General features: G+C 31.6%; 1 protein-coding gene across 6 annotated transcripts in view; it reads right to left on the bottom strand.

Moving 5' to 3' along the window:
- Positions 1–20,605, bottom strand: part of LOC142329346 (uncharacterized) — a 310,193-nt gene that overhangs the window by 67,149 nt on the left and 222,439 nt on the right. For 5 of the 6 annotated variants that reach the window (XM_075373838.1, XM_075373841.1, XM_075373835.1 and 2 more), the window contains one exon: positions 6,019–6,345. The exons of the other annotated variant lie outside the window; for it this stretch is intronic. In XM_075373838.1, coding sequence (XP_075229953.1) covers positions 6,019–6,345 — 327 coding nt within the window. The remainder of the gene's footprint in view (positions 1–6,018; positions 6,346–20,605) is intronic. 6 annotated transcript variants of the gene reach the window in all.

Below are 20,605 nucleotides of genomic sequence, written 5' to 3'. Positions count from 1 at the left end.
AGGGCAATATTTTAATGAAACAACAAAATTTAAAAATTATTTCAAAAGATACTACCATATATGAGAGGGGCTTAGTTAATAAAATACCAAGTAAATAAAAACAAAATAAAATATATTGAAATCAAATAACTCTTTTGTAAGATTATTAAAAATACTTTATAATTGCAAGCATTTCAGTTGATGAATTCTTTTTTAATATTACTTATTGCTGCTTATAATACTATATATCTCAAAGGTAAGGTGGAATATTTGCATGACTGCATGTTAGTTTTTTTTTTTTTTAATATTATTATGTTTCTTTGAAGTCTCTAATACTTGCTAATAGAAAAAAAATTAATGGAGAAAATATACACACAGATAAAGTAAGAAATGAAGAAATTTTCAAGAAAATATAAGAAAGAAAACATTTTCAAAGAAAAATGTAACTAGGTTATGTTATGCATCAATGCACTGAAATGATAATTGAATAATTTATAAATTATATTGTCGAAAACATTTTGATATCAGATAAAGAGAAAAAGATATAATTAAACATTAAGGAAAAAATGTTATTTTTGATTTACTTTGCCTCATAATAAAAATTTAATTTATATAATTTTCTCTACAAACTTAATGGATACGTATTGAAATCTTGTAAGTTACAAAGTGCAATTTACTTGAGATGGAGGAGTCCATTATATGAACTTAGCATTTTTTTTTTCTAATTGCTTGTTTTTAATAAAATACATCCCAATGAGTAAATCCTAAAAATATTTTCATGAAGACAACCCCAAATATTTTCAAGTTGATCATCCTGTAAGGGAGATGTGATTTTATCCTAGGTAAGTTTTTTATTAAAATAAAAATACGTTTAGTTATTCTTGTGCAATCTATGGATAAATAAAATCATATGGTTAACTTTATTTCAGTATGTAATGTTTACAACATAACAAGAACGTTTGCAGCCGCTCGACTTACACCTTGCTTTTGAGAAAACCTCAAAGAAACAAGTTGCAAGCGACAAATTACTTTTTTTCTGTTTAGCCTCCGGAACCACCGTAAGGTATTACTTTTGAGGATGAATGATATGTGTGAGTGTAAATGAAGTGTAGTCTTATACAGTCTCAGGTCGATCATATTCTTAAAATGAGTGGTTAATTGAAACCCAACAACTAAAGAACACCGATATCCACGATCTAGTATTCAAATCCGTATAAAAGTAACGAACTGCCTTTACTAGGATTTGAACCTTAGAACTCTCGACTTTGAGATCAGCTGATTTGCGATGGCGAGTTCACCGCTAGACCAACCCGGTGAGTTACGCGGACACATCAGTAAATAAAAAGCTGATCAAATAATAGCCCCATTTTTTGGATGTAATTTTGTTTGGAAAGAGTTCTCTTAAAGCAATAATAAATACACGAGTAATATATTTGTACCATCGTCTTGCTGGAACCATGTAATTTGTGAAATACGAACTGATTCTTGCCTCGAAAATGTTGTTAACATGCTTCTACAATGGTTGTAGTGTTTTCTCGTTCATTTTGAAAAAAAGAATGATTCATTAATGTCAGATAACGAAAGTGCACCCACACTGTGACTTTCGGACTCTGCAACGGTTTCTCATGTAACTAAATTGGATTTTCAGAGCTTCAATATGGACAACTTATGTTATTTTCTTTGGAAAATGAGCTTCATCTGACATAAACATGTGTTTTTTTGTATTTTTTATTTAACCTCCGGATCCACCGTTAGGCATTCTTCAAAGGAAGAAGCTGAATGATTTGTAGCGTGTGGGTGAAAATGTCATGCCTGACCGGGATTCGAACCCGGGACCTCCGGATGAAAGGCAGAGACGCTACCACTCGCGCCACGGAGGCCGGAATGACATAAACATATGTTGGATTAAGTTTTCATCACTATCCAAACGCTGCAACATTTCTTGAGACAATCAAATCATGCGAGCAATCAAATCACCATCTTTTAATTCCTGAATAATTTTAATTTTAAAGGGGATAAAAAATTAAGCACTTATTTAAAATTCGAAGGATCGATGGTTCAATGATATTCTGTGCTAATGAATGTTTAATCGCAGAACGTTTTAGAGATTGTGTGTTTTCACAATTCGAATTATATCAATGTTTTGTGGCGTTCTAACAATTTTGACTTCTACATTATGTTTTAAATTTAATGTGAACATGGTTTCCTCAAACTTTTTAACCCATAAGTTAATTGTATGAACAGACAGTACCCGCCCAAGACGGGGAATATTGAACCGATTGCAAAATAATCTTCGTACAGTTGGCGCGAAATTACTATTTTTATAAAACTATTTAAAACAGAAAACACGATGTGTATCTGACCAGTGTTCCATGTTTACTAAATGGCATTAAATGACTGACAATGTATTATCAGGTTTAGCGTTCTCACCCAAACGTCAAATGAATAACTAACCTTTAAAATTTTGCCACTTACCATTGACGTACCATTTAAATGATAAAAAAAAAAAAAAAAAAAAAATACAATATAATTTACAATTCAGAAAGCATTATGAAAATTATTTGAACACAAATTTATGTACACAAACAGCATGCAGAAAATTCAAGGGTTTTTAAAAAAATGTTCAATTAGTATTATTTAAACAATTCAATGGCGCAGTAACATTATTTCACTAAAGAAAATCTTGTAATTGTATTTTAGATAACTAATGAGGAGATATTGAAAATGGTATGCTAATTTATTAAAAATGGCAGTGGAAGCATAATAAGGCCCTTTCTCATACACCGAAGATTATGTGGAGTTACTCGAAAACAGTTTTGTTGTCTGAACCAACCGGGTTGGTCTAGTGGTGAACTAGACTTGTGTCATCACAAATCAGCTGATTTTGAAGTCGAGAATTCTAAGGTTCATATCTTAGTAAAGGTTAATTTTATACGGATTTGAATACTAGATCGTGGATACCGGTGTTCTTTGGTGGTTGGGTTTCCATTAACCACATATCTCAGGGATGGTCGACCTGAAACTGTGCAAGACTTCACTTCATTTACATTAGTACATATCATCCTTTGAAGTAATGCCTTACGGTTGTTCCGAAGGCTAAACACAAAAAGGAGTTTTGTTGTCCGGTTTGTTATTGGTGGATGTTATTATTTTTTAAGAATAAGTGACGATTCTTTTTAGCAAAGATTGTACATTCATAAATATAAATAAGTTAACATTTCTAATGTTCAAACAAATTCAAGAAATATCCTGTAATCATTTAAAATAGCTATTAATTATGTAAATATCTATTTATCATTATTATTGATATTACGTAACATAAATAAGAATTAGAAATTAATAATCTAAATAAGATAACCAGCCAACTTCCTGAATTGCACATGTTTCTTCTGGTATAATTTTTATTCAATTGCCTTTAGTTAACGAAAGCTTTGTTAATCTACCCCAGATTATATTAGTTATTCTATAGACATAATAAAGATAGCGTAACATAATTATTTTATATATTAACCAAACTTTTTTTTTGTTAAGTACAAAAATTTGTTGTTTTATTACTAAAAAATAAAATTAATAGAAATATTTTTTTTAAGCATTAAGTAATTTTTGAGTTGACTTCAATATTTTTACGTGTTCACGGTGTCAATTTTTTGTGAAAGAAATACAGAAAGATTCACGTAGAATGTAACAAAATTTCAGGACATGTCCTATTGGTGAAAATAAAGAAGAAAGCTCATATTATAAATATAGTTCGGAAACGCTTTTTTAGCAAGTGTCGGCTGGCGAAAGTTTCATTCCTGCGCAAAACTTTTGTTTCGTTTAATATCTAATTTAAATATGTCACATCTTGATATGTTTTCTTTTTAATAAATTTCTATATTCTTATGATTGTATTATGTTTCTGTGGATTTTATTTATAAAATTTTACTCAGAATCAAATTCTGTACAAGTTTTATTAAAACCTTTTATTTGCTTATTACCCATTTAACAAAGTTATTTTACACCAAACATAAAATAGTGTGTTTCTTAACCCCAATCATTTGTCTTTTGCCTCAGATTTCTTAAAGACTATTAAATTTCTTAGGCGATACTTAATTTTTTTAGGTCTGATTTCATATGAAACCATAAAATTTATGGCTGAAAGTTTGTTACAATCTTCGTGAATCTCTCTGAATAATCAATTTGCTAAAAAAAAAGACGGGTTGTTAGATATATTTTGAAATTATAAAAATGTTTTTATAATCATTTTTGAGTTAATAAATTATGTCCTAATTTATTGCATTCATTTTTAGAGAATTAAAACTAAATTCAGATTCAATCAAATTTTTATTTTGTAAAAAACTGTAAAGATTTTGTTGTTGGATGTAGGCTAAGTAAGATGAAAATTGAAAAATGTTTCCAGAAAGTTAAAAATTTTATTTAAAATTTTTGTACATTTAAAATTGGTTGGGGATTCAATTAACTACACATCTCAAGAATGATCGGCCTGAGTTTGCACAAATGCAAATCATCCTCATCTCATTGGTCCACGGGGGAGGTTGCTTATTGTTCACTAGTTGAACATTTGTCACGTATATATTAGGAATAATAAAAAGCTGTCTGTACATATTTTAGGCTATTAACTTTATCGGAGAAAATTCCTATTCCTATCACAGAATAAAAGATATGGATATCTTTTTTTTTACAGTTTGATGAAGTTAAATTAAAAAAAAAATAACATAATTGTCTTTCGTTTAATGGAGCGTGCATTTTTATTTATGCATGCATTTGCAATATTTATCGTGAAAACATTTTACATTTCAAAGTTTATTTTCTTTTTACAAATTGGTATTCAACTGAATGTTTGTTATTGTGAAAATACAACGTTTATAAACAAAACAAATTATTATTAGTATTATTCTGACTCCCAGTACTCTATTTTAAGTTATTGTCTTCATTTTGTAATGATCTAAATCTTGGTTAATGTTCATAATATGAGATAATGTTTGCTGCTCTAATAATCATTTTCAAATTTCCTACAAAATATTTAAAAAAATCGCAGATACGGCATAAATAATATTGATTTATTATTTTACTAAAATAAAATTTAAGAATGTATGCATTAATTTTAGTTAAACTAATTCATTTAATAAATTTATTATTATCATATCAAAAATGCTACATTTTATTACCGATATAAAAAAAAAAATAAGAAATTTGAATGAAACATTCATTATTCTAAAGTTTATAAGTTATTCAAATTTGTTTTTAAACAAATTTTTATGATACAAAACATCTACATTGTGTAAAATTGTACACTGAGACTAGACTGCGTATTAAAATTAGTAACTGTGTGGGTAAAAACAAAATGGTAAAGAAAATAGTTTTTTTTAATTTTTATCTGAATTATTATTTCTTTTTTTCATTTCATTTTGAATATAAGTAGTTAAAAAACATAATAATTATATCAAATTAAAAAAAATAAGGATAACAGTTAATTGATAAATTTAGTATAAAATGAACAAAAAAAAAAAACCGAGAGCACATAATGTTAATTCAAAATTTACCGTAATTTAAGACGTTTCAGACCGAATATCAAATCCTAAAATATGAAGTTACAAAACATAATATGTTTCACTTGAAAAAATTACCTACCATGCTGTAGAAAAATAAGCATTAGATTTTATTGTAGAACTATAATGTACTTTAACTTAAAATACCATGTTTACATTGTTGTTTTAATAGTTTTCCGTGTAACTGTATCCCTTCAGAGTCGTATTGTTTTTATTTATATGTATGTTTTTAACAAGACAATATTTCTACGTCTCATCATAAAATATATATCATTCTTCCAACCACAGAAATGCCTTATGACTAAGGTATTTTTTACCGATAAAAGTGAGTAATGAAACGATAGATAAAGCCTTTATCAGGAATTGTACCGGCGGATTGTTTTTCCAAGAATGTTATCTATATACTACCGACACAAAAAATGAAATCAGAATTAAACTGCGGCATTGAACTTAATTAAAAATCTAAATAAATAAATACGTCAAAACTTACCCGACCGCTAGAGTCGGATGCATTAAGAACAGCAGGAGGAACACCGACAACGGCGCCGCGACGTAAAATATCGCGTAAAGCATCGTCGTCGGCGTCCCTAGCAGCGGCAAGTAACGCTGGAGTAGGCAGCCTGTCCGTGTTATCAGCGTTATATCCCGTTCGAATCCCTCTAGTATTGTTGCTTGAAGTACCGTTGAACTGAGTCGGCGGTAATTGAAATCTCACTCTTCTAACCGACGCGTGTCGCTCTGTAGCACCACTGACTCTGACCACTGCTGGAACTACTACTTGCGTCGCTGTACCACCACTGCTACCAACGCTACCGCTCTAAAACAAAACAAAAAGAAACTACTGCATTGCACGAACATAACGTACGCGTGTCTACTCATGCATACACACACACACTAACCTACTGCCCTCTGCAGTATACGGTTCCGCACCTTTTAATAGTTCATATAATCATGCAACCACTTAACTGTGATTACATAATAATTGCTCAGACTGATTTACTTTACATTACTGTATTTAATACACAATAAACCGTTAAGATCAAGCAGTTTATTCGGTAGTTCGGTCACGTTATTTATAACGGCTAAATTTCTGATCGTTTTACCTTAGTAATCCGTCCGACACAACATACACGTAATTGATAAATAAATTAGAATTTTCCTTTTGATTTATTTTCTTTATATATAAGTACTCCCAAAAACTAAGGGACTTTTAAATATTTTTTTTACAGTACTTTTTTATACTTAAAAAACTTCAGAATGATAAAAAATACATTTTTTCATTTTTACAAAATTATTTTATAGAATAAAAACGTAATTTTTTTTTAATTTTTATTATTTAATCATCATTACATTTTTATGACAGACTAATGTTTAGAAATTATTAAAGTAAAAGATTTACAATTTATTATTATTTTATTATAGATTATAATCCTCGCAAGATTAAACCTAATTACCGCACAGCAGTTTGTCTTGTCCAATCTTAGACCTAAAATCCTCAGAAAATGCCGTTACTTAATACAAACTCTTACATCTCCGTTAGTGCTAGTATTTTAATCTCAAAATAGTTTCTACTAAATTCTAGAACATTATTTAATTTCACTATATCCTGTGCTTAATACCCACTACTTCAATAAAATATTTATTATCAACACACTCTAGTTGTAATATCTAGGAGTTCATTCCCGATTCTATAACTAGTCGAAGATCTTTTTGAGTTTTCTCCATACTTTTAAAAAAATTAAAAAAGTAATTAATTTTTGTCATCCCTAAATTCTGCGGTCATTCTCCGTTATCCTCTACATCACCCCTCCCCCCTAACAATAAGTCGAACGTAATGACGTTCGACTTATTGTTAAATCGTGGGGTAATGACCCCACGATTTATATTAAATTTATTGCTGCACATATAAAAGACTGTATCAATGAAATTTATAACTCAAGTTCATGTTATTTCGTGTCTGTTTTTTAAGTTTAAGTTTAAATTAAGTTAGGTTTACATTAACTTGCCGGCCTCCGTGGCGCGAGTGGTAGCGTCTCGGCCTTTCACCAGGACGTCCTGGATTCGAATCCCGGTCAGGCATGGCATTTTTCACACACGCTACAAAACACTCATCTCATCGTTTGCGGAAATAATTGCTTGACAGCGGACCCGAAGGTTAAACAAAAAAAAAAAGTTTACATTAACTTAAAAATTAAATTAAGTTTACGTAAATTAAGTAAGGTTAAATTTAAATCAAGCATGAATTTTTGGATAGTTATTTAAGAAAATTCTTATGAGGGGAAAAATATGAAAAATCATTATCGCAGTGTGTTTCAAACAATATTACAAAATATTTCCAGTTTTTGGCCCACGAAATAAATATTTGTGTTCAAATATCACTATTCAATGTTTGAAATATTATTATCTCCATTCTCCATCCTCCTTTATTCCGAACTAAATAAATAGTTCTCATATCCCAAAAAAAAAATTTTTTATTCTCACTCGCTGTCTGATAGCAATTTACAGCAGTAAAGCCGCTTAAGTCCCCCTAAAAGTGCATGCCCAACAAAAAAGAATTTGTTCTTGTCATTTTTACTATTTTCTGATCTCTAATTTTTTTATACTGTTACTGTTAACACAATCATCGTAATCATTACGGTCACTTTCACTTTCTTCATGTAAAGAAATAGCAAACGATTCCATAGCATTCATTATTAATAATGTTTTGAATATATTCAGCTTCTGTTTCACTAATAATATTGAAATTTTTAACGCGTGAAAATTGCCAAGTTTAATAAAGACTCAAACTCGATATTTTTTAGATAAAAGGTAGAACTGCTATTAATATGCTACATAGTTCCGTAATTTTTTTCGGACAACCAACTTACGTAACTCTCAACTTACATATAAGCAATATTTTTTTTTTTTAATCTTGGTGAAATTTCCCTATCCTCTGGTATACAAAGTTTAATCCCAGCAATTGATACCAAGCTCTTAAAAATTCGAAGTAATGCTGTAAGTCTTCTAATAACGTTTTTGTTAAACACGTTTTACTAGAATTGTTTTGTAATGGCTAATAACCATATTAACTGACAAAGATGTACTGCTGCAAATACTGTTAGTAAAAAATTTATTAATTTTTGTAACACGAATAATGCTGGTATTTAATGGTGGTAAAAAAAGCTAATGGTAAAGGCTTCGCAACCAATCTTGATGTTTGGTGCCACGGCAGCGACAGCCGCAATTCGAATCATTCTTCTATCCTTTTAGTATAACACTAGCTGCAGAGGCGTGCCCTAGGCACGCCCTCCGCAGCTAGGCCTTCCGGGCGGCGTCTTGGAATGGGATTATTAGGTTCCAAAATTGATTACCTGTTGTGTAAAATTTTTTTTTTGAATGATGAAAGCTGACATAACGAAAGTTAAATTAGAATTTTAACTCTAGAAATTGATAATAACGAATTGCGATTACCTGCTAGTGATCGGTACATTTTGGTGCCTACCTTTTGGTTATAGTTCATTATTTTAAGAAGAAAAACAATTACATTTATCGATATATCGACACGCTTTTAATTTAGATCTCTCGCACATATCCCCACCGATACTATTACACACCTTTTAAAAAAGATTCTAAAAATGTTCTGTGAAAATTTGAACCGTCTAAAATTTATATAAACAAAATGGCGGCTTTCAAAAAAACATCAATATCAGATAAACCACATTTTTTATTCATTACAAAGTAGCTGGTTAAAATCATTAAAAAGAGATGATGTAAAACAGCTGTTCAAACTGAATAAAAGAAGTTAATAATTACTCATAACCATGTCTCATTATCTAACTGTTTTTAATAATCTAGTTATAATCTGTTTCTAATCATTTTTACCAGCCAATTTTTATGAATAAAAAATGTGGTTTATCTAAAATTTATGTTTTTATTTGATAGCTGCCATTTTGTTTATATAAATCCTTTTTTTGTCTTCAATCATTTGACTGGTTTGATGCAGCTCTCCAAGATTCCCTATCTAGTGCTAGTCGTTTCATTTTGGTATACCCCCTATATCCTGCATCCCTAACAGTTTATTTTACATATTCCAAACGTTGCCTGCATACACAATTTTTCCCTTCTATCTCTCCCGCCAATATTAAAGCTACTATTCCAGTTGCTTTAACACATGGCCTACACGTCTGTCTCTTCTTTTAACTATACTTTTCCAAATGCTTCTCTCTTCATCTATTTGCCGCAACACCTCTTCATTTGTCACTTTATTCACCCATCTGATTTTTAACATTCTTCTATAGCACCGCATTTCAAAAGCTTCTAATCTTTTCTTCTCGGATACTCTGATCGTCCAAGTTTCACTTCCATATAAAGCTACGCTCCAAACATATACTTTCAAAAACGTTTTACTGAAGTTTAAATTAATATTTGATGTAAACAAATTATATTTCTGACTGAAGGCTCGTTTCACCTGTGCTATTCGACATTTTATATCGCTCCTGCTTCGCCCATCTTTAATAATTCTACTTCCTAAATAATAAAATTCTTGTACCTCTGTAATCTTTTCTCTTCCTATTTTTACATTCAGCGGTCCATCTTCATTATTTCTACTACATTTCATTACTTTCGTTTTGTTCTTGTTTATTTTCGTGCGGTAGTTCTTGCATAGGACTTCATCCATTCCGTTCATTGTTTCTTCTAAATCTTTTTTACTCTCGGTAAGAATTACTATATCATCAGCAAATCGTAGCATATAAACCCTAGAAGGTTGAAATTTTTACAGAACATTTTTAGAACATTTGTTAAAAGGTCTGCAAAGTTTCAATAGAATCGATGTTGGAATGGATGAGTGATACTAAATCAGAAGTGCATACCTCTTCGAGAGACACACGGTATGTGCACATTGAAAAATGTTTAATCACTGAAAAATTTTTAATTAATATCCGACAATTTTTATTTATTTTTATTTTTGAAAAATAACATTTTTCAATGCATAACACTGAAAAATGTTATGTATTTTTCAAAATGGTAAACGTGACAAAAATTACAGAAGCGCTTATGTAAAGCAGGTAAATTGTACAATAGTAAACCTACACATAAAACGGTAAAACATGCAAATCAAAATATATTAACTTCATTGAGTCCTGGTGTTCCATTATATTATCAAACAGATATTCATAAAGTTTATGCAAGATAATTATGAATTATTCTAAATAATATAATCGGAAATTACAACAGAAACTATTTTTTAATGTTCAAACAAAATGAAATTATTTTAATTAAAAGGAATGAACGCCATTCACTTTATATTCAAGAAATATTGGAATTTCCGAGGTTACTGTTAACACAATCATCGTAATCATTACGGTCACTTTCCTTTCTTCATGTAAAGAAATAGTAAACGATTCCATAGCATTATCAATAATGTGTTGAATATATTCAGCTTCTGTTTCACTAACTTTATCACAAAACACCTTCCAATTTTTTTCATTTATGTCGGCCATTTTATTTTCACATAGCCTTTGAACATCTTTGGTATCAAAAGTTACGTTATGACTTGTTCTGTTTCCTTTACCTTCTGACCAAACCATCTCGGTAGGATTTAAATTAGAGTGATATAGAAGTAATCGGAAAACATCATACTCTTTTTTTTATAAAAGTTCGTGACACATAGAGATCTTGACCCCGGGGGGGGGGGGAAGATACCAGCCATGTGACGGATCCGGCCGTCACGCCAACCCCTCTGTACCTAGTCCTTAGGGGCTTTTTCAGAGGTTATCTTTAAAAGCCCTCAAGACATATTCCAGTCTGGTCACTATCAAGATGTCATCGATGTGAGCGACATTCCCAGTAAACTTTTCCATGTTAGCTTTTACACATTTGTACAACTGTATTTTCAGCATCGAGGAAGAATGAGGAACACAAAAAAGTAACTCGGTCTGGCTAGGTCTCCAACTCTATCGCTTGGTCGAATCAGTACCTGGTGCGTTAAGCTTCGCTGCTACACCGGTCTACCGACTGTACAAGCGAAAATTTTTCTATGTAAATTGTGAAATTACATTAGTTTGGTTAGTGCCGATCGTCGCCGCTAGTACCCCCGCACCCACAAGAATTAAATACGGTATGCGCGTCCACTTTAGTTAGAATTATTGAATTAAATAAACGAAAAAAAATTATATTTAAAAAAAAAATGTTAAGTATTCTAAATTAAGTTGTGAGAGTGAGTGTGTATGTAAGCCGTGCATCAGAAACATCCCACAGTTGTACAACTTTCCCGGAAAGCGGCTTTAGCCGCGTGACGAGAAAATCCTATAACTGTGTTTTCAGCTTTTTTTAAATTCAATTCTTTCGATTATTTTTTGGTTGGAGTAAAATTAATGAGTTTTGATTTTTTTCTATATACTCGTATTTCGCGCTATTTAAATCTATCACCATATTTTCTAGTTGCTTTCTTGTTAATATTGGTAAATAAATGTTACAAAGTAATAGACTATTTATATATAATTGTTATAATCCAATTTTATAGATAAGTTAAATGACATCAGTTCTTATTTGGATCCCTCTTTGATTGCTAAAGTCGATTATAAGTAGTCGATTGATTTATTTTTCAAAAATAATATATTAGAGAATTATATTTTTATATTTACAAGTCTTTCTTATTCTTTTTTCCTTCATTCTATTTTTTTCATGAATTATTAACATCTCTTTAAATAATTTAGTTTAAAAAAATTTTCAATATAAAATAGAGCTTTTTTCTCGTTGAACTGTCATCGGTCATCGGGGAAAAGCTACAAAAAATATGTTTTTACATGTAATTTATCAGTCTATAATTGCATAGGGCATTGGAAAACATACGCATTAAAAAACAGGAGGGGTAGTTGAGAATGTACTATTGTGGCTCCAAAGAGAAAAAAAAGAAGATAAACGAATTTGTTCAGTAAACATTTTAAAATGTTATTTTAAATAAAAGCTGCAGCCGTCTCAATTTCTGTTCAAATTTATTGATCGCATTCTCAGTGAAATGTGAATCCTTTTTCTCTCTGTTTTAGTAGATATACTTTTTCACAGTCCAAAGAGTCGTTTGGCTCTAACAGTTAAACGAATTTCGTCTTTATTCTACAGTATAACTATATTAGAATAAAAAATTTCTCTGGACTTAAACAAAATAAGAGTTATAGTAAAGTAATAGAGTAGAATAAAGTAGAGTTAAAGCAATAAGAGTTATAAGCAACTGAACTAATAACTAGTGAAAGTTTAATAAAACAGTATAAATTGTAATTATGGTAAGACACAAAAATGTTCATTTAAATAGGTCTATATTATCTTCATTTCTTACAGTAATATCATTATATAATTATACTGTCATTATTTAATTGTACGATCAGTATTATACAATGAATTATATCAATATTTATAATGATTAAATAAATAGATGCGCAGTAGTTCTGTGGGGGGTGCCTGATACCGTGTTGACATTACTAACTCGGAGGAGATAGTGGAGGGGGTAATACACGAGCGTGGAGTAATGGAGAGGATAGTGGAGTGGTTAGTGCCAGGGTGGAGGGGTAGGGGTTAGTATAGTGATGGGTGTTAATGTAGTAGTGGTGGATAGTGGGTGGATGGTAGTTAGTGGAGGGGATAGTGTACCGCCACAGAATGTCATAGGTAGCATGTCTGCATGAATCACTTCCACGGCTACTGATATTCTTTGGTACAGGTGGCCGAGTAACTAAATTTTTTTCTTAGTATGCGATGAATTTTATGCAGTCCCAAAAGAAGAAAACCATCAGCGTCAAATCGGGACTTCGCGGTGGCCAAGCGATGAGAGCTTCTCCGTCTATCCGGCCAGCTTGGAATCTTTCGTTGAGGACAGTCCGCACGACTTCTTCATGACGTGATGGGAATCCATCCTGTTGGAAAATTAGTTCCTCCATATTTTCAATCTGCGGAAATAAAGTTCTCTAACATATCCGAGGAACCCACCGGGTTGGTCTAGAGGTGAACGCGTCTTCCCAAATCAGCTGATTTGGAAGTCGAGAGTTCCAGCGTTCAAGTTCTAGTAAAGTCAATTATTTTTATATTGATTTGAATACTAAATCATGGATACCGGTGTTCTTTGGTGATTGGGTTTCAATTAAGCACACATCTCCAGAATGGTTGAACTGAGACTGTACAAGACTACACTTCATTTACACTCAAACATATTCTCATTCATCCTCTGAAGTAATACCTGAACGGTAGTTCCCGGAGGCTAAACAGGAAAAAGAAAGAACATACGAGTACTCTATGCTCGTAATAGTATGCTCGTGAAAAAAAAAAAATGGCCCAAAAATTCAATTAAGCATGATACCCCATCCAACATCCACTTTCGGATAGTTGCCGACGAATTCCAGGAATTTGTGTGTGGATTTTCAGAGTCTCATACCCAAAACTTATGACGATTCACGACACCATGAACATGAAAAAAATAAAATTCGCTTCGTAAAAAATAAAATTCCCTGCGAGTAGTTTTCATCAGCAGAAATGAGGTCTAACAAGGTTGTTAGAAATTTAATTCTTTGTTACTTAACGTTAGGTTTAATTTCAGAGAATAGCTGTAGTTTATAAGCACGAAGTTTCAATCGCTTTGCAAACAACATCATAGGCGGTACGTTTATGTATGTTTAATCGGTGACTAACACTACGAACTGAAAGTTTTGAACTTCGTTGGAAAGACAATCGGATTTCTCTGTGTTTTCGGCGAGTGTCTTTTTAAATCGCTTCCGCTTTTCAAAAACTCTTCACACCAGTTACGTAAGCTTTTTGCCACTTGATAGACTCGCGTATAATTTCTTTGTACGACAGTAACTAATTTTGTTTCTGCGAACCGGTACACGCACTGTACTTTATCTCATGGCGTGACCATAGTACTGAATCCAGTGCTCATAACAGTCTGGGCTGTGCAACAGAATAACGTAGCTGTTTTTTGACGGAGCATGTTTAAATTAAGACTTAATTATTATTACTTCAATATTACGCATAAAATACTATTGAGTATTCCAAAATAAAAAAACTACGAGTATATTCGTTTTTGAAACTCCGAAGTTCTTTTTCGGACATCCGGTTAGCAAATTGTGTTGAATATCTTAATTTTCATGAAACCACAAGACAATAATTCAATGGTGCCAAATCATATTATCTTGGAGATCATTTGACAATTTGACATCATCATTTTTACTTCCTTGTAAGAAGTAAAGGAAGTATTGCGATCGCGAAAAATTTCTGTTTTCAGATTTCAACGGAAATACCCATTTTGACCATCCCTGAATTCATTTTAACTAGTTTCGGCGTGACGTCTGTACGTACAAACGTATGTTTCTTGCATAACTCAAAAACGATTAGCCGTACGATGTTGAAATTTTGGATATAGGACTATTGTAACATCTAGTTCTGCACCTTCCCTTTTCATTACAATCGACTGAATCAAGTGCTCCAAAAAGGCCCAAAATCCAAATAAATACTGCCAACCACACGTCACGAAATATCTCCGTTGGCGAGTATTTAAAAACGTTTCGTTATTTTTTGAACAGACCTCGTATGTATATATATTATATTTTTATAATCAAAAACCAACTTGAAAAACCCAATACATTATATTGAGTTGCGCCCAATATATTATATTGAGCCTTTTATATTGTATAACGGCAACAGACAGTAGCACGTTTTTAGATGAAAATAGATATAATCATAATGTGTATAAATAATTTAATTCAAATCCACTAGGTTATGTAACATTGATTGGCTAGGTTTTCCAAAGTATAAATTTTCTATTTATTTTACTTTAAATTGAATTTTTTTTAATATGACACCATATTTTTATATATTTATATATATGTAGTTATTTTATTTAATTGACTTCACTATGTTTTTGCATTTATTACTGTAATTTTAATCTTTTAATCTTAATTTAAAAATTTTTATATTTGATACGTAATTTTATATAAATGCATCTCATATCATCTGATGATGCGGGATCCCGCGAAAGTGCTTTTGGAATAAAAAAAAATAAAACAATAAGGTAAGTGTCATTTCATTTACTTTGTAATTCTGTACTCGGGTTGTTCAAGTTGGTTTTAGATTATAAAAATACAATATATTGGAACAGAGGAATAGGGGTCTTATAATTATTGACTTTAGAAAAATCATTAATATATATATATATATATAAACAAGTTATACACATAAGAACAGGTTGTCACCTGGTTCTTACGTTCAATAGTGATTTCCCAACCTACATGGAATTTTATTTCAGTTCGTCTATGGTGATAAGGGATTCACTAGAAGGCTTAATGGATATAGTCCGTATAAAAAAAAAATATTATTCCTATTATTATTAATGTAAATACCCGGTTTTACCCTTGATATAGGCTACCTCAATCTTTTTTTTATTGCAATGAATAACATAGGTTGGGTGTTATAATTTATTTTTTACATAAATTTTACAAGTAGATTTATTTACGTTATAATTCATTCATATTACAAAAAACACATTAAAATTCACGTTAATTTTCAGTCTTGCAAACATATAAATTCAGTCGAATACGGGTTAAAACTGACAAATTGCCAATTTCAATCAATTTATTACTCCTAATACTTCGAAAACTTAACTACAGCATTTATGTTTAATGATTTAGAATATATTAAAAAAGATATAGTTCGACTGTTAGGAAGTTCCAGTATTCCTTTCTCCTCTATTTCTCTCACACCTTTTCTCTTTTCATCTATTTTTCTCTATTTACTGGGAATACAAGGCAGTATACAGATATAAAAATATTTAGTATTTTATCTTTCTATTTAAAGGTAGTTGTATTAAAAATTCATAGATACTAACAACAAATCTTGGACAGCGTGGGATCTCACCTCATTTATCAACACTTAGTGGTGGTATGACTCATACTTATCACCGCAATTAGCAAAGACTTCATATTATTGTCTTTTGTTTTATTAAAACAATCGATATGATATATAATATCGTAACGATCGACATAATATATATATTTATTTATAATAGTAAAATAACTTTTCATTACCGATCGGTAACCTAGTGTTTCACAACCTGAACGACGCGCCCCCCTTAGGAGGCGTGATAACACTAAATGAGGACGTGAGCATATCGAAAAGAAAATATTATTACAAAGATTTATTAATTCACTGAAAGGAAAGCAAAACAAAGTACATTCTGACATAATAAATAATAAAATACACATTTACATTGATATAATACATTTATAAATAGGATTGTATCAGTATTGCACAATGTATTTAATAATTAACTTATCAATACTGAATAAAAAATAAGTTTAATAATTATTAGTGACTGCCTTAGACCTGCCTTACAGAGCAAAGTTTTTCGAAGGAAGATATAATATTAGAGATAGACACTCTGAGTTCTTTTTTTATACTTAGTTGAGATCTAAATTTTGTCTTCAAAGCAGCCACTGCAGAAAATCCGGTTTCGCAAAGGTAGGATGTTGAAAATGGTAATAGTATATGAAATGCTCTTGTTTTCAGAGCAGAAAACTCATCATCCACCCGTGTCCAAAATTCAAAGTATAACTAAATTGCATTTTGATTTTGCCACTTGCCGTGAAGTCAATGAAGATATTTCTTCTTTGGCAGTTGAAAGCCCTTCGGGAGTATTTTGAAATGGATCCCTAACCCACTCGTAACTTGCTACCAAGAAGTCAACAAGAAAATACTTTTTAAAATTGTTTGCCAGCATGGCTAAATGATTTTCAACGATTACAAAAATAACTTTCATATGTTCTTCAGCCTTGTAAGTTTTAACACATCCATTCATATTTGCAGACATTTCTAGGTTTTTTGTTTTAAATTTCTGCCCCACAATTCCAGTTTTCTACAAAAACCATTAACTTCATCACTCATATCTAACATGTGTATTTGCTCCTTAGAGTTGAAGATTCAAAGTATTTAATAATTTCTCGAATATGTAGACCAAATTGTTCAATTCCATTACAAATAAACCATCTCGAAACTTTTCGGTTTCCGATTAGTTTTCCTCTTCTAGAATAATGGCGATTTCATCTCTTAATTAATTCATAAACACGTTGAAAAAATTTCCCACGTGATAACCATCTTGCCTTGTAATAACGCTGAGTGTAGTGCACTCATATGTTTACTAAGTGCAGAAAAGATTCTTGATTGTAGGGGTATCATTTTTATATAATTTACTACGGTTGCAACTGTCGTTAGTACAATATTCATACCAGGACTCATTTATTTGGAAGCCAGAGCTTCACTGTGGATCGTGCAATGTGTGCAGACACACTGTGGAGATTTTTGTTTCACAAGTGCTTGCATACTTTGGAATTTTCCAGACACTGAACGAGCACCACCAGTGCATATTCCGACGCAATTTTTCCACTCTATGTTCGCCTCGTTCATAAAATCATTTAAGATAGCAAATAATGCAAGTATTGCTGCTTTGAGTTCTATTGATTTGCAGAAAAGAACTGCAGACATAACATCTCAAAATCGAACAAGGACAATAAAATAAGCATCTTTATTGCTATCTGTTTCCTCATCAAGCATGCCTCATCAAGAATTGAAAATAATCTATCACGCAACTTCCCGAAAAGCTGATGCTGCACATCTTCAGCTACATCACCAATTCGACGGGCAACAGTATCATTTGATAGAGGTATGGACTGCAACTGTTCGGAAAAATTATCTCCAAACATAGTTTCTTGTATAAATTACATGCAAATCTCAATTGCAGCTGTCAAAATAAGCTCTTCACCAACTGTGTGAATCTTTTTTCATCTAGCTATTTTAAACAAAACTTTGTAAGAGGCAAGTAAAGCTTTTTCATTCACAATTTTTTTTTTTTAATAACGTTTGCTTTTCGTATGATTTTAATATTTTTTTCGAAGAATTCTGGGTGTTTGTTAACGTACTCACTGTGAAGCGATAAGTTCGATAACAATTGAAGGATCGATTCGACTGATACTGGCTGGAATCGATCGAGGTGCAGCATTTATACACGTTTGCACAGATTGTCGCGCAGACGTTCCATAATATTTAAGATAAATCGGAACTTCTAGCGAAGCCGCGAGAATGTCCTATATGGTGGACGTACGACAGAGAGCAATAGAGAGGCATCGATTCTGATTTTGTCAATGCAGCGGATCGGTGTTTCCAAATATCAATCAATTTATTTATTCTTGGTAATTTGTAAGGTTTGTTATTAAAGTCGTAGTGTAGCTTTAGAGTCAAAATATTCAAATATATTATTATTATTATTATACACATTGTTATTGTATTAGAGGGGGTGGGCATGATGAAAATTATGATTGGAAATTTTGTGGCAAACACTGAGAGGTTGAGAAACGCTGTCATAGTTAAAAGTGGCTTCTTATATTTTTACCGACAAGTTTGAAGCTTAATAACTCGCTCCATAATGATGGTAAAAATCAAGAGAATGATGTTATTTTATTCTCCAATCAGTCTTCGTATTTTTCCTACAATCACAAACGTAGTTTGTGATTGGAGGAACAATACCTTCTGGACAGTGTTCCACTCCTAATAGAACAGTGGAGAGGATAGTGTTCCACGATTAGACTTTATAAGCAGCGTGGATTACGAGTCCAGCAACCCATAAACACACCGAGCATCAACTCAACTTTCTAAATTTTTGAAATACCAAAGTTTTTATTGAAAAAGTGAAAGGAAAAAATAAATAAATTTATATTTTTTTGGCTACACTATTTTATATAAATGAATCGCCTAAAAAAATTAATTGAAACATATTTCCTATTAACGACTTTATCACATTTTATCGCCTTTTTGGGGATTTTTTGTACTGAAAGTTTGTCAGTTATTGGTTTTTTTTTTTAAGAAATGGCTATTTCAGTTAGGATAGATTATTTTTAAAAATCAAAAATTTTCTGTCTTCTTTTTGATAAGCTTACATGAATTAAACTTTTTTATATAAAGAATTTTTCTTTTACTGTTCCCGTTGTAATATTTCTTCATATGAAGAATTTTGAAAAGAAAAATGACATTTATTTCAAAATTTGTATCATAATTCCTTTAATATTGGAATCTTAGAGTAAATATTCACTCTCCTTAAAAAGGATGGTGCGTGGGGTTTGTTTGTTGTATGCGTTCACATTTTTATTTTAGCTGCTATTGACGCAGAGCGGACCAATATCGATGCGCCGGGCGCCTGGCGCGCAGCGCACGAACGATTAATTTGTTTGAACGAATTGCACTGCTTGATATGAAAGATTTATCTAAAATTATACTTGTATCTTGGGGATAAAAAAAGGAAAAATTGGGAGTTAGAGCTGTGTTAAAAAATCACAACTCAAGAAACAGCTAAAAATGTTCAGGATTTTGAACCTTTGTTTGTAAAAGTTTTTGTTGTTAGTTTGCTAAATTCATGAACTTTATTTAGTTAAAATTGGCACATACATTTAACAAAATCATGTGTAATAAAACATAAACTATGTAACATTTTCGCGGCGCCTTTTTTCTAGTATATTTAAAGTACTCATTAAGTATGACACCCTTTTTTTAATAAAAGAGCGGGCATCAAACAGCTTTGGTCATTAACCCGATGGAAATTGGTTGCTTATTTGTTTTGGTTTACTTGGCATTTCTCCCACCACCACCTCATTCGGTCGCCCTGAAGAATAAGACTGAATGTTTGTGCCACAAACAGCTACCGAGCCTTGAAACAGTTTAGTGACCAGTGTCCTAAATAGCTCCTAGAGCTTACCTAACAGTGTGAACAGACTAAGGGCGGTGTCATACACCACCGGCTTACGTGTCCCAACCGCTCACTTGTCATATATTTCCTAAAATGAGTAGGCGCACCCCGTCAACTACTAAAAATATATATGACATCCATAAATTAAAACTTACTTTGTCTAGACAGCAATTCGCTTCCACGCCTAGGTCACTGAACGATACCAAGTACCTGTTCACCAAATTAAGGCGTTTGGAGCTTTAATTGGCTGGTGGTTAGCCATATATTTCGAGGTTAGCTTGCTACAGCAGTGCGGTAGGAGCCTTTCCCTTAAGTAAACTACTGGTGT

Source organism: Lycorma delicatula, chromosome 8 (genome assembly GCF_047948215.1).
Source record: "Lycorma delicatula isolate Av1 chromosome 8, ASM4794821v1, whole genome shotgun sequence".
NCBI lineage: Eukaryota > Metazoa > Arthropoda > Insecta > Hemiptera > Fulgoridae > Lycorma > Lycorma delicatula.
Note: the sequence above shows the minus strand (reverse complement) of the source record. Positions and strands in the feature narration are given on the sequence as shown.